This window comes from Trichogramma pretiosum, unplaced genomic scaffold, assembly GCF_000599845.2.
Source record: "Trichogramma pretiosum strain Unisexual culture from Peru unplaced genomic scaffold, Tpre_2.0 scaffold116, whole genome shotgun sequence".
Classification (NCBI taxonomy): Eukaryota; Metazoa; Arthropoda; class Insecta; order Hymenoptera; family Trichogrammatidae; genus Trichogramma; species Trichogramma pretiosum.
The window spans coordinates 304,011-317,263 of NW_019641661.1; the positions used below are offsets into that span (position 1 = coordinate 304,011).

Sequence of the window (13,253 nt, forward strand, 5' to 3'; positions counted from 1 at the left end):
GATTGCCCATGCGAAACATCACGATGCGTTTGGTAATAGTGCTATTTTTGCAAAAGTAATAGAGGATTTAAACATTTTATTTTGAGAGGAAATTGTCACAAATGAAAATAAAAAAATTTAGTTTGCTTGTCCCCTTATATTAGGTGATAATTTAGGATTAAATACCATCTATGGTTTTAATAAGTCTTTTCAAGCAAATTATTTTTGTAGGATCTGTACATGTTCAAAAGAGACATGCCAAACTTTGTGTACGGAAAATGAATTCAAACTTAGAAATCCAAGCAATTACGAAATAGATTTGATTTTAAATGATCCGTCAAAAACCGGAATAAAGGAAAAATGCATCTTTCATAACATAGACAAAATAAATATAACAGAAAATATTTACGTTGATTGTATGCACGATATGCATGGGATTGGAACGTGCATGCTTGAAAAAGTCTTGAATGATTTACACTCTAAAAAAGCAATATGTTTAGAAAAAATTAATAACCGAATTGACCAATTTGTCTTAAATGATGTTGAAAAAAAATAAGCCTAGACCTTTATTTTTAAAAGAAGGTAAAATCGTTGTGAAACAATCTTCGGCTGAATTGATATGTCGATATCTGGGTCTAATTATTGGCGATCAAATTATTGGCTATCACAAGAGTTGGAAAATATACACATTTTTTAGGCAAATAATAGGAATCATTTTAAAACCATCCATTATTAAGGGAGAACTTGCGGTATTGAAAGAAAAAATTCAATCGTTTTCTATGTTGTATGTCGAATGTTTTGAACGATTAACTCCAAAAATGCATTTCTTATTGCATTACGTCCGCATTATTGAATTGTTATATACCAATAACCCAGCGTTAGGTATAGTAAAATTTAGATTGCGACGGATGGCCGACCCCGGGGTAGGAGAAAGCAGCAAATCACCTGCCGTCGAATAAATTTCTATAGGACCACCTTACCTGGCCGAGTACTCCCAGAGGGGATATTGGGCCCGTCGTCAGTGCGAGCTTGCTGTAGACTCGCTGGCTTACCGTTGACCTCCTGCAACTGATGCTGAAATCCGCGAAAACGAACGGTCGCGAAATAACTAGGTTATGATGTCGATTAAATGTAATGCTTTATTCAATGCAAGGCCCAACTGGTCGAAAGACCACTTCAAATTGCCCAACGGGCGATATCTTACAATGATACGCGACGAGGCACAAGTTCGACTCAACTTTACTTCCGACTTTGCCCACCAGGGGCGCGCTCGGCGCTCGCGTCTATCGTATCCCGTGATACGAGCTTAATCGGCCGAGCCAATATGGCCGCTGCGCGCGTGATCTATGCGACGATGTCGAGTGCACGTGTACCGACGCGACGTGGCACTCGCGCCGTGGTCTCGATGATGCGTCTTATACTTTGTCGCGGGTGATCCGCTCTAATGTTACCGGCACGGATGTTGACGTACTCACGCACACCAATACAATGCTGGCTGCGTATCGCCGCTGCGATACTCGTCAGCCGAGCTCGAACACACACGCAATCACACGCCCGCGACCCGGCAGTCGCGTCGACCAATGACTCGCAAATAATCTTAACAACTAACCCCAAATCTTCGGCGCCTCGACGTTGGATCGGCTCCTTTTCTCACCGGTTTCGGCCCTCGTCCGGGCGTCGATGAGCACGTGCGACGACGCGGTGCGTTCTTACGCCCACGTCTGGGCAACGAGGTTCAATTCTGTGTACACGTGCGCACTCACTTGTACGAGCCCCACTGGGCGACACTCACACGGGTGCACTGGCTGGCACGGGCCCGGCTGGGCGAGATTTGCCTTACTGCCGCCAACTGCTTCGCGAGCACACACAATAACTAGCCCTCCTGGGCGAAATCACACACGTATCTTTGCGTCGGCTTTTGTACGTGTCGTCTTCCACGAGCACAATCCGCGGTGGCTTTTCACTTTACTGCTCTCGCACTTGTAACTTGGCGATAACCTCGAAACTCGTTATGGCTGTCGTGTATCTCACGTGTCTCGACGTGTTGCTTGCTCGAGCTATTCTCTCGCGATCTATTGCGCGTCGGCACGTCTGCTCACGCGCAGCAATCTGTCTCTCTCGCACGCGTACGCCGCCGCACGTGCCAAAACGTCGTTGCCTGCTGCTGCCGCTGCTGCTGTTCTTCTCGACCTGTAAGTCGCGAAAACATACACGCACACACACACATGCTCGCGCGGCTTATGCTAAAATTCACGGCGCTACGCTTATGTGCCTTGTGCCCCGTCACAAGATATAATAATTAAAATTAGACCGTTAAATTAACACGTGTGACGCTTGATCTCGCGGGTAAAGAGTCATGTGTGTAAGACGAATACAGAGACAGGCAAGCGCTGTCGCATGAATGTGTGTGTGAATGTAAGTGGCCTACGCATACCGTCGCATTAGGTCGAGCCCACACATATATGTATCCCGCGCGCGTATGTGTATCAGCCGAACACAGAACAAGGCAAAGGCTGAAGGTATGTACGGACGTGCGCGAGCAACATTACCGACGCACTAGATCAAGCCCCGCACGCGTATATATTCCGTGTATGTGTACTCGCGTGTGTGTGCAAGTCGAACACAAAGAAGGCATAACACACACATGCGAGACGAGACTCATGGAATGATTTGAATTGGTACAAAGGGGCGAAACAAGTTCGCACGCGCACTCGCAAGTCCCATATCTCCAAAAGTTTGACCTTTGACCCCAGATAACTATTGGGCACATCCTGGTCTTGCGCAAACTTAGTCAACAAGTGACGAAATAGCTGGTAGATTTGCGACTTGAGGAAAATACCCAAGACGTACCCCCGCCAAAAGGTCCACGATTAAATTAGTATATAACGTGCATAAAAATTAGGCCTCGGGGCAGATCATTTTATACAGTCGAGCAGGGCGAAGCTCTGGGCAGATCATTATAGAGAGTCGAGTAAGGCGAAGCTCTGTGCGCGCGAATAATAGAATCATTGTAATAGCGACTTCGCGATATTTAACAGACTTGTAATACAATACGAATTGCACATATTGTACTTATTGAGAACCAATAACGAGCTATAACAGCGACTAGCTTGTACTTGTAATTATACGCCGCGAGCATCGAAATTACTAATTGTATTCGCGAACGGTAAAGCCCGAGTGAGTGCTTCCACCAGCCGAGCAGCGCAACGTCCCAACAGCAGCCACGACCGTCACTGCAACAGCCGCCGCCACCACCGAGACAACCGTGACCGACGGCCAAGCAGCATCAGCGCAACACCCCAGTAACAGCGGCAACCGTAACGTCCCGACGGCGTTTGCAGCCCTACAGATCGACGAGCATCGGCCACACTTATTTTGTAAGCTTGTTTAATAGTGAGTAGTTTTCTTGTAATAAAGTCTTGTGTGTAAATCTCACCTGAGCATTATACACTTTATTTCATGTTCCCTCCCCACTCAGACACAACAGAAAATAATATTTAATATTTAAATAATAAAGTTATTACCCAGTGTCAACGGGAACATAACAAAATCGTTCGGTCCTGTAGTGCATTTTTCATGCTATAAATTCGAAAGGGAACATAAAAGTAAAAAGGACATTGCGTCAGCGACTACATCAAATGTTAATTTACCTTTAACAATTGCGATTCATAATCAAATTTTATTTTGTAATTATATTGAAAACAATGAGCACTATTTACAAAAATTTGAGCTTGGTCCGATTGAGAACAGTAATGTTATCATCCCATTAAAAATGCCAGAGACATTTGAAGATAAAAAGGTGGTTACGCTCAAATACATAAAAATACGTGGAAAAGATTTTAATGAAGGTACTGTAATAGTTTATAAAATCAATGACGAGGGTATGCGATTTAGTAGAAGTAAACAAATTTTTTACTGCGATGATAAAATTTTTTTCGAAACGAATCTTTTCCAAAAGTTGGGATTCAATAATTTTATCCATGCACATGAAGTGGTTACAATAAATGAAACAATTTTTGTAGATCAAAAAAACATGCCTCCATTGCCGCCGTGTATTTATGTAAAACGTAAAACTGAATATGAATTGATCGCTACTCGTTATGATTAACTTTGTCAGTATTTTTATTTTTATTTCAGTTGTATTATAATTTATTATGTATGTCAATAAATAGATTGATGGTAAATAAAAATAAGTATTATTATTAATTTTTATTATTTCCCAGTTAATCATGGACTTTTTAAATAGCTCATTATTAAATAGTATGTATCCGTACGATGGTTTTCGGCGGCAGTCGCAGCGACGGCTTCATGCGTGGTCAATTCCCTGATCTTGCGCTGAGCAAATTCCAGGGGCACTCTTGGAAATATTCCGAGCTTGGAAAATCTGTAATTATTCCGTAGCGCCACTGTATTTATTTGTGCTCGCGCGGGGAAAGATTGCATGAGACATAGTGCGGAATACCCCATGTGTAGCGCTACGGGATTAATCCAACATTTTTCTCTCCAAGTGTGAACATTTTAAATCAAGTTCTAAATGCGGCAGCAGTTGGCGGCTGCTTCAACGCACACACACGAGTCAACTCAGAACTTGTCGATCCAACACATGCTGCATACAAACACACTTACGCACACGTATACACGTATACGAATACGAAGAACAGTCACGCTGTTTCAGACGGCCAACAATGCTACGCTGTGCTCTTCGTATTTGTACGTGTATACGTGTGCGTAAGTGTGTTTGTATGCAGCATGTGTTGGATCGACAAGTTCTGAGTTGACTCGTGTGTGTGCGTCGAAGCAGCCGCCAACTACTCGAGCTCGTGTAGGTGTTCAGCGTGTCATGTGTTATGTAGCATGATAGTTAGTTACAATGCGGCCGCATTTAGAACTCGATTTAAAATGTTGACAGTGCTCTTCGGTGTTCACGCGATTACTCGTGTTACTTCTGCAAGAGTTTACCTGTACAAGAGTAGCCATCGAAGACATGAAAAGATAGATTGCTACTGCTACAAAACCTTTTGCTCGGACTTTAAAATTATTTAGCCGCGGCGACAAAAATATTGGCTACCACAGTAAAATATTTTTTACTGATCAACTGTCAACTTTCGCTGGACTTACGTGTACATTTTTTTTCAGTGTGCAGTAAATAGTGGGAAGTCAATATGATAGTTACAAGGACAAAGTTCGTTTTTGTTACCACAACCAAAATTGTTTAGTTACGACAACTATTTTCTCGGTTAGGACAACAAAAGTCCATTTTTTTGTAGCAACAGGGAAAATAGTTGTCGTAACTAAAATATGTCGGTTGTGGTAACAAAAACGAATTTTGTTGTTATAACTAGCGTTTTCGTACCGTTTACTGAGCTTTTTTTCCGTGGAGCGTTAGCGAGCGAGGTAATTCGCTAGTTTTCATAAAGAACTGACTTTACGTCAAGATTGAGAAGCCTTTTATAATTATTTGATTGTGGAAGTTTATTTCAATTACCCATGAACTTTCTGAAATCATGAAATTTTTTGTTACAGAAACGTGTATTGTGGGCTTTTACAGTGTCAAGAAGGTGGAAAACAACCAGCCATTGATGGTGTTGATACTTTATATTCAAGAACAATAATATCAATAAAAGGAAACGAGTATGAATGCAAGTAAGCGCAAAATATTTTTTACAACTAGATACTGCAAAAATAGAGACATTTTTAATAATAGTATAAGTTAAAAAATCAGCACCTAAAAATAAATTTCCACGCTAATACGGCGTCATATTCCGATTTTGTAATTATTATTGATATAACTTTCAGTCATTTTATGAGCATAAATTGGAAAATCAGCACATATAATTTGTCACTAACTGCCGGTCTAAAAAACTTTAAAAACTTATGTTCATTGACTAAAGGGAACAAGATGATGTTTTAATATGATATTTGATTATCCATATAAATGTCCATATGAAGAAATAATTGAAATTTTTTCTCTTGGTAATAATATATAATCAAACTACATCTGATTGACCGAAAAAAACTTCTACCCAGGTTCTGCAATCCCAGTTACATTACTTTTTTCATAATACGAAATATTGTGATATTCGTCACTCGCTGCATGATATTGAAGCGAGTTTTTCATCAATTTCGTTCTATAGGGTCTCAAAAACTTCAGAAAAGTACCCTCTTTTATGCAAGTAAAGCGAAATTTGAAAAAAATTCTTTACATTTTGATATTCACGTCAAAATACGACAAATTTTAAGAAAATTAATATCCATCGGCTAGATGCGCTCCACAGTCGGCTCCCCACTCTGCCGCTACATAAGCGAGCGCACTCGTCCGGAGCCTCACTCTAGCTTAAGGTCTTGACTTGCTCACATCTCTAAAAATCCCAGAGAGCGCAGCCTTTGGACTTACCAGAGACTTAAGACTCTTGCGACGCAACACTTCTTTTGGAATCCCAGAGTCTCTTGCAAAGTACCACTGATGCCGTACCATAACAAGATTTCAAATCTACAAGTGTAGTATTAACATATTTTTCTATCGAGAAATAAAATTTTCAACTATTTCGATTTATTTGACTATTTTCAAATATTACCTTAAAACACCATCTTTTCTCTTAATTGGTATTGAAAGATTACTTACACATTTTTATTATTAAAAAAAATGGAAGAATCTATAATATATTCTTTGAATTTTTAAAATAACGACTATTTGTTTTTAGAGCAACGATGGAAGATATAAAATCGGAAAGATCAGTTCCAGGTCTTGGTTTAGTTCACGATGGCACACTGTGTGGAGATAATTTAGTAAGAACTTATTGGAATTTTAAAATATACTATAAACATACTTTCAAATGTATAACAAACTTTCAAAATGACAACATTTTTTAACGAATTGGTTTAAACTATTACAATGACTAATTATCAAAGTTTGTTGGAGAACCGAGGGCGACAAATACAAGAACTATGTTATAGTGCATATTAAAAATGTTCCAAAGATGAAATTTTAGACCTGTAGGTAAAACGTCAATTTTCTATCGCTGCCAATTCTAAAGTCATTTTTTAAAATTGTTTGGATACTTGAGGTTGTTTAAAAGTACATTTGTAACCCTTTTACTATGTATTATATCATACCAAAAGCGCGTCCCGATCGGTGACATACGTGAGTACAATCATTTCAAAAATCCTGAGCCTTACTCATAATAATATCGATAACTTTTAATAATTTGAAAATTTATCAAACATAAAGGCAGATTTCTTTTTTTAACCTTCGATCAATAAAATCAACTTATTTATGCAACTAGTGGCCACCTTCCACTATGAATTGTGTTTTATAAACCGCTGCCAATTTATTGTCAAAAACTTTCTTCATAAAAAAATTATTGTTTCTATTTTATTTATAAGTGCTAATGAAGCTATTTTTCAAACTTCAACTCAGTGACAAAAAAAAAAAGTTTCTGAAAAAGGAAGATAAAAACTTTTTTTTTCACGATGTAATTTTTGAAATAATAGATAAATCCTAATGCTTTTGATCTCAAATAAACGTTTGGCTCCTCATCTTCCAAAACCACTTCTCAAAAATGTTAGAAACACACTTTGGCCTTTACGAAAATCAGGAAAATTGAAATAAAAAAAAATAATTTTCGAAAAAAATTGCAATAACCTTGGAAATATTAAATAAATCGTAATGAAACTTTTTCAGGCTTAATTCTTAACATAATCGGTAATAAAAGCAGTTCATTTCATTAGGATTTACTGTCCCATATTTGTTTCACATGATGCTGGTACAGACCCCCTGGATATGTTTTTGGAAGTCCCAGAAACAAGTAAGAACGTACAAACAAAATATCATATTTTCTTGGAAATGCGGATACGTATTCAATTTTTAAGTCCACAAAAATAGCATCAAAATTCATCTAAAAAAAGTAGCCATTTTTAGCGTGGTCGCGCAGTTTCTCCCGTGGCACGCCACGATTAAAACTCGCTCGTAATTTGACTGAACAAATGAATAAATATGTAGTTAGCATAAAAAATGTTCTCAGCTTTCTCATGGTGCAGTCAGATTTTCCATTAATTATCATTTCCACAAAGAAAAATCAATAACATCAATAAACCATAAAGTTTACTTTTTTCGTATCGAGTTTTTCGAGATATTTAGCTTAGCATATTTGATAGATACTTTCTCGGGAAAAATGCAATCTATCCAAAAATCTTATATTATCATTAAAATACTGAGAAAATTTTCTATCGAATACACAGAGTCAGCTACTTTTTTTAGATGAATTTTGATGCTTTTGGCAAGTTAGAAAATTGAGTAAGTCGCCGTATTTATGAGAAAACATGATTATTCGTCCTCTAAATCACAAGAGTAGCTATAAAAAAGACAATATCAAAATTTTGACTGTACATTAGAGTGGTCCACTTTTTCAAAATTTTTTTGTATCTCGGGGGATCCATCGGAATGCATCCTCAGGGGATGCATCGTACAAAAACAGCTGTATTTCAGCAAATCTTGCTGATTTTTTAAATCGGTAAACGGCGTTGGAAAGGTGAGAAAAAAACCTATCAGATATTTGCATGCACTTTTTTTCATGAGTGATTATACTCAGCCATTGTCTTGAAGAAACGAATATATTTTTTCATTTTTCCATTGTTTTAAAATCGTTTTTTGGGATAAAGTCGTATTTTTCTGCATTAAAATAATTTTAAAGTGTATACTAATACATACCGTTGGATTTGTCATAAAACATCTTAAATTTTGGTGGTGTCAAAAAATTTTCCCAATTTTTTCCGTTCATTTGCCGCTCGCTCGAAAATGAACTTTGCGGAATTTGCGAAAAAGAATGATCGAAAAGGTGTATTTTTTTGAATGAAATTGTGCTCTTAGGTAAAAATTGACCACGGCATTCGATTCTGCAGTCAAAAACACGTAAGGAAATGTATTGTTACGATTATTTTTATACTCTGAACAGAGTTTGAAATAAATCGAATAATAGCCCGATTTTTGTTCTTTTTTGGAGCACGTTTTTAAACTTCAAAAATTCATCGACACCATCTAAAATCATTTATTTGAGTTCTAGTTTAATGGAAAATTCATTTTAAACCTCAAACTTTCAGATTCCGATGGATCCCCCGAGATACAAAAAATTTTTGAAAAAGAGGACTGTGGTGATTTGATTGAGCTTGACGAGGATAATTAGTTGGAATGGAAGGGTTGATTAAACACTTACACAATTCACTTATCAAATACACACTGAACTTTATTTATTTATAGTAGTTAAGAAAGATATGTGAAAGTTTCTATCAAAACGTACGACTAGCAATCGAGCTTATCGTAAAACAAACAAAAGGGCACTAGGCAAAGAAAAAGTTAGAGAAGGATCTAAACGTGCGCGCGGGGCGGTGTATAGATGCGGAGTGAGTAGGGAGAGACGGCGGCCGGCAGACTCGCGGCGCTCAAGTCTCTCTCGTAGGTATCGCATGGTAGAGCAGCGGCTCTGCGATATCGACAGGCGGTGATCACACCAACCTAACAAGGACCACCCTATTGCACATACGTTCTGCATGTTCCTGGAACCTTCACAAACATTTTGCAGGGGTCCGTACAAGCTTCATGTGAAAAAAATGTTGTCGCGATTTCACCTCCAAAAATGCATTTTTGCTTCCTCATAGAGGAAGTTATGTGATAGGCTTGAAAATAAGATTTGGAACCAGACGTCGTAGGACAATTTGGTTTACGTACTTGGAAACTAAATTAAATTACCAACAAATTTTCTCGGCCGATTGGCTACGATGTCCAAGGCATAAGTCTTAGTACGCTAAACCGCTTACTCCTAGCTTAGGGCCGACGATCTCCGCCGTATCAGGAGTAATGAGCACGGTAGATCATTATTCATATTCACATCGCGCCCACCCCGGAACGAATCACAATGAGTTCACATGGCGTCATTATTACCTCCCCCCCCCCCCTTGCAATGGGTGGGAGCCCCATTTACATGTACACTTACCTCCTAGTCGAGGCAATTTTTGGGTGCTACGCGCCCCCCTTAAATCAAAATTTACAAAAAATACGAATTTTCCCTTCAGTAACTGAACCCTTTCATTGATATAATTTTTTATGAGGAAGCTCTTTGCAAATAAATTGGCAGCGGTTTTTAAAATAATTGCTTACGTACATTAGACCGGTTCGTTTTGGAAAAAATTTTTTTAATTTTGGGAACACTGTCAGAACCCTTTAGTTTAACTAAAAACATGAAAATTGCCGTCTACCTGATGTCCCTAGGTGCCCTGAATAGCTGTCGATAGCTTTTTTAAGTTTAAAAACGTTGTGCCAAAATTGGACAGCATCGCTAAATAAGATTTATATTGCCTACTGTGCTCTGAAGGTACAATCTATATTAAAAAGATGTTTTTTTACATAATTTTTTGCTTAGTATCAATCCCCGTCGTTATTTTTGACCTAGTAGTACGATAACATAGAAAAAATGCCCCTTTTCAATATTTTATTTATAAATTTCGCAAAGTTCATTTGAACAGAAAAAATCTATAAAATTTTTTAATACCACTAAAATTTAGACATTTGATGCGATCGACCATCTTCCTTTGATTCGTAAGCGTCCTGAAATGGACTGTGACAGTACCAGGGTTCGCTGGTTTGACAGCTATATTTCTGCCTGGTCCATTGCAGTGCAGAGGGAGGAAGGCTCTTTGACGATTGATAACCGGATTACATCTGGTGTGCCTCAAGGCAATGTTCTCGGCCCCTTGCTTTTTATTCTTTTTATAAATAGTTTACCACACCTACTACTCCTATTGGGAAATATGAAGTAGAAATTTTTTAGACAAGATGGCGGAAGGAGATCGGGCAGTAACACGGGAAATCATAGGGGCAGAGCCTTAAAAAATTGTTTAAAAATGTATAAAATTTTTTTCTAGGTCTAGGGTTCAGTCAAAATGAAGTTTATATGAAGTTTAAATTGTTAGGAAAAAAGTTTTGAGCAAATCCGATTGTCCGTTCGTTTGCAATAATTATTTATTTATTCAAACCGTGCATAGGAGGCTAGTGTTGGTTGCTACCTGTCAAGTTTTGTTTTGATTTCTGTACAGTGGTAGACGTTTAAAGGTTATATGGTAGATGTTTATGTTGTGTCCAAAGTCCAGTACCAGCTTAAACATGTACGTTACAAAAGAGGATATCAAATATTTTTTTAATTCAAGCGACGGAGAACGAAAAATGGTTGAAGGAAAACGCATATATGCAGCAGGACACGTTGTACTCTGTGGAGAAGTTGACGGCGCTTGTCAAACCGAAGCTGTGATTTCAGCAGATTGTGCACAAACTAACAAAATTTCGCGAGAAACTACATCAAATAAGTGGTTCAATAAGTTTGGGGAGAGAAATCTCATTAAAATCCACATGCACTTGCACAGCTGTTTTAGGGGGCCAGTGTAAGCACATTGTAGCAACGCTACTTTATGTTGAAAGGTGAGCGCCATGCATGTTTATGTTGTATTCTATACTTCTTATAATGATTATAATAAATGTTCCAGCCAAGAAATACTACCGAAGCTTTCCAGCACAGATGTGAAGTGTAAATGGAAAGATAACTACAATAAAATTATAAAAAAATATGAAGCTTCATTTTTTTTTTTTTTTTTTTTTTTTTTATAGATAGAGAAATGCGTTACGCACCGTAAGGAGGTTTGAGTTGAAATCAACCCCGAACCTCCCCGTGTGTGTGACTTTCCCTCAACCGATTTGCGTCGGTGAGGGAATACCCACTAAAACTCTATCTGCCCGAGCGATGAAAGTGCTCGGACGCGGCTTTATTTCGTGGTGCCGTCTTAGATGGTGGGAGACCACGTTCTCCAAAAGATGTGCGCGAGATGATGTCAAGGCTACCCTATGCCTTAAATTTACTGCTGCCCTTTCTGCCTCTGGTACATCGGCATCATCTCGCGTATTTGCTGCCGCTGGGCTGGCGATCCGATTGACCCGAGGGTCCGCCAGCGGTGGATCACTTGATCCACAGAAGTTTCTATTATTGTTCCTTCAGCCAACGACAAAGCGAACTCTTGGGCTGGCAACCCAAGAGCCGACTATTAGCAATAACCAACTACTTAGCCTTGTCGACAAAAGTCGACAAGTTACCGACTCTCGGGTGGTTATGAAAAACTCGGACCCGGCTGGTTTAGCACTTGGGCAAAGCCCTTAAGGGACCACGAATACCCCAAGAAAGTTGTTACCCAAGTTAATATCCAGGATCAAATGAAGAATACAATCTTAAATTTGATAACAAATAATTTAAGGAACTGCAGCATTGCTAAACATGTGTAAGTCATAAATTTTATTTCTTGCTTTTATATTTTTTATATACAATTTATTAAATAAATATTTTTATTTCAGATCCAAGTGACACACAGCTTAATTAATGAAAGAGTTGAGTAAATTAGTTATTGAAGTTAACAATAAGTGCTGTGGAGAAAGATTACTTGAATTGCAATGCGATGCTGCTTTGGTATGTCAGAAAACAAAAGAGCATTATAAAGAATGGATTGATCAAAGGAAGATGCGCATCACAGGAAGCATTTGTTACAGCATATATACTTATAGATATAATAAGATGTATATTAATATTTCTATTAAATAATTTTATTGAGGGTTAAAGATGTTCTCGTCTCGGAGAGAGCGACTCGAATGCCAGTCTTCTTTTTCCTTCCTAACCGTCACACTTTGGTAGCTGAACGTAGTTACGAACGAACATTCGACGTTCGCTACATACTTATGCAAGTAATAATTCTCCCAATTAGAAAAAAAAATTTCATGACACATTTTACCCAAAAAGTTTCAAGAGCACACACAGAGTATGGAAAGAAAATGGAGAGTAAGGCTCAAGAAATTTATGTAAAAGAAACCAAAAATATTGTTATCAATACTGGATTAATTGTGTCAGTTTTGAATTCTTGGCTGGCATATTCCCCGGATGGTATTATTTATTTTAATGATAAGCCAGAAGCTTTGCTAGAAATTAAGTATCTAGTTATTGGAGAAAAAGTTGGAATTTCCGATACTGTGAGGCACTCTATTGGAAGATTTTTAGCAAATGCTAATGGAAAAATTGTCCTGAAAGAGAAGCATTCATATTATGGTCAGGTACAGTTGGTCATGGCTATCCTAAATGTCCAGTACACGCATTTTGACATATATTCGTCTTTTGACGATGCTATACAAGTTTTAGTTATAAATAGAAATGATGAGTTTCTTCAAGATATGCTCGAATCATTGAAAAAAACTT

At 38.1% G+C, this 13,253-nt stretch overlaps 1 protein-coding gene across 1 annotated transcript in view; it reads left to right on the forward strand.

Annotated features, from left to right (window-relative positions):
* LOC106648904 (disintegrin and metalloproteinase domain-containing protein 11) overlaps positions 1-13,253 on the forward strand; it is a 225,584-nt gene that overhangs the window by 150,105 nt on the left and 62,226 nt on the right. The window contains exons 15-16 of the mRNA XM_023460222.1: positions 5,503-5,622; positions 6,681-6,765. Of these exons, the coding sequence (XP_023315990.1) occupies positions 5,503-5,622; positions 6,681-6,765 (205 nt within the window). The remainder of the gene's footprint in view (positions 1-5,502; positions 5,623-6,680; positions 6,766-13,253) is intronic.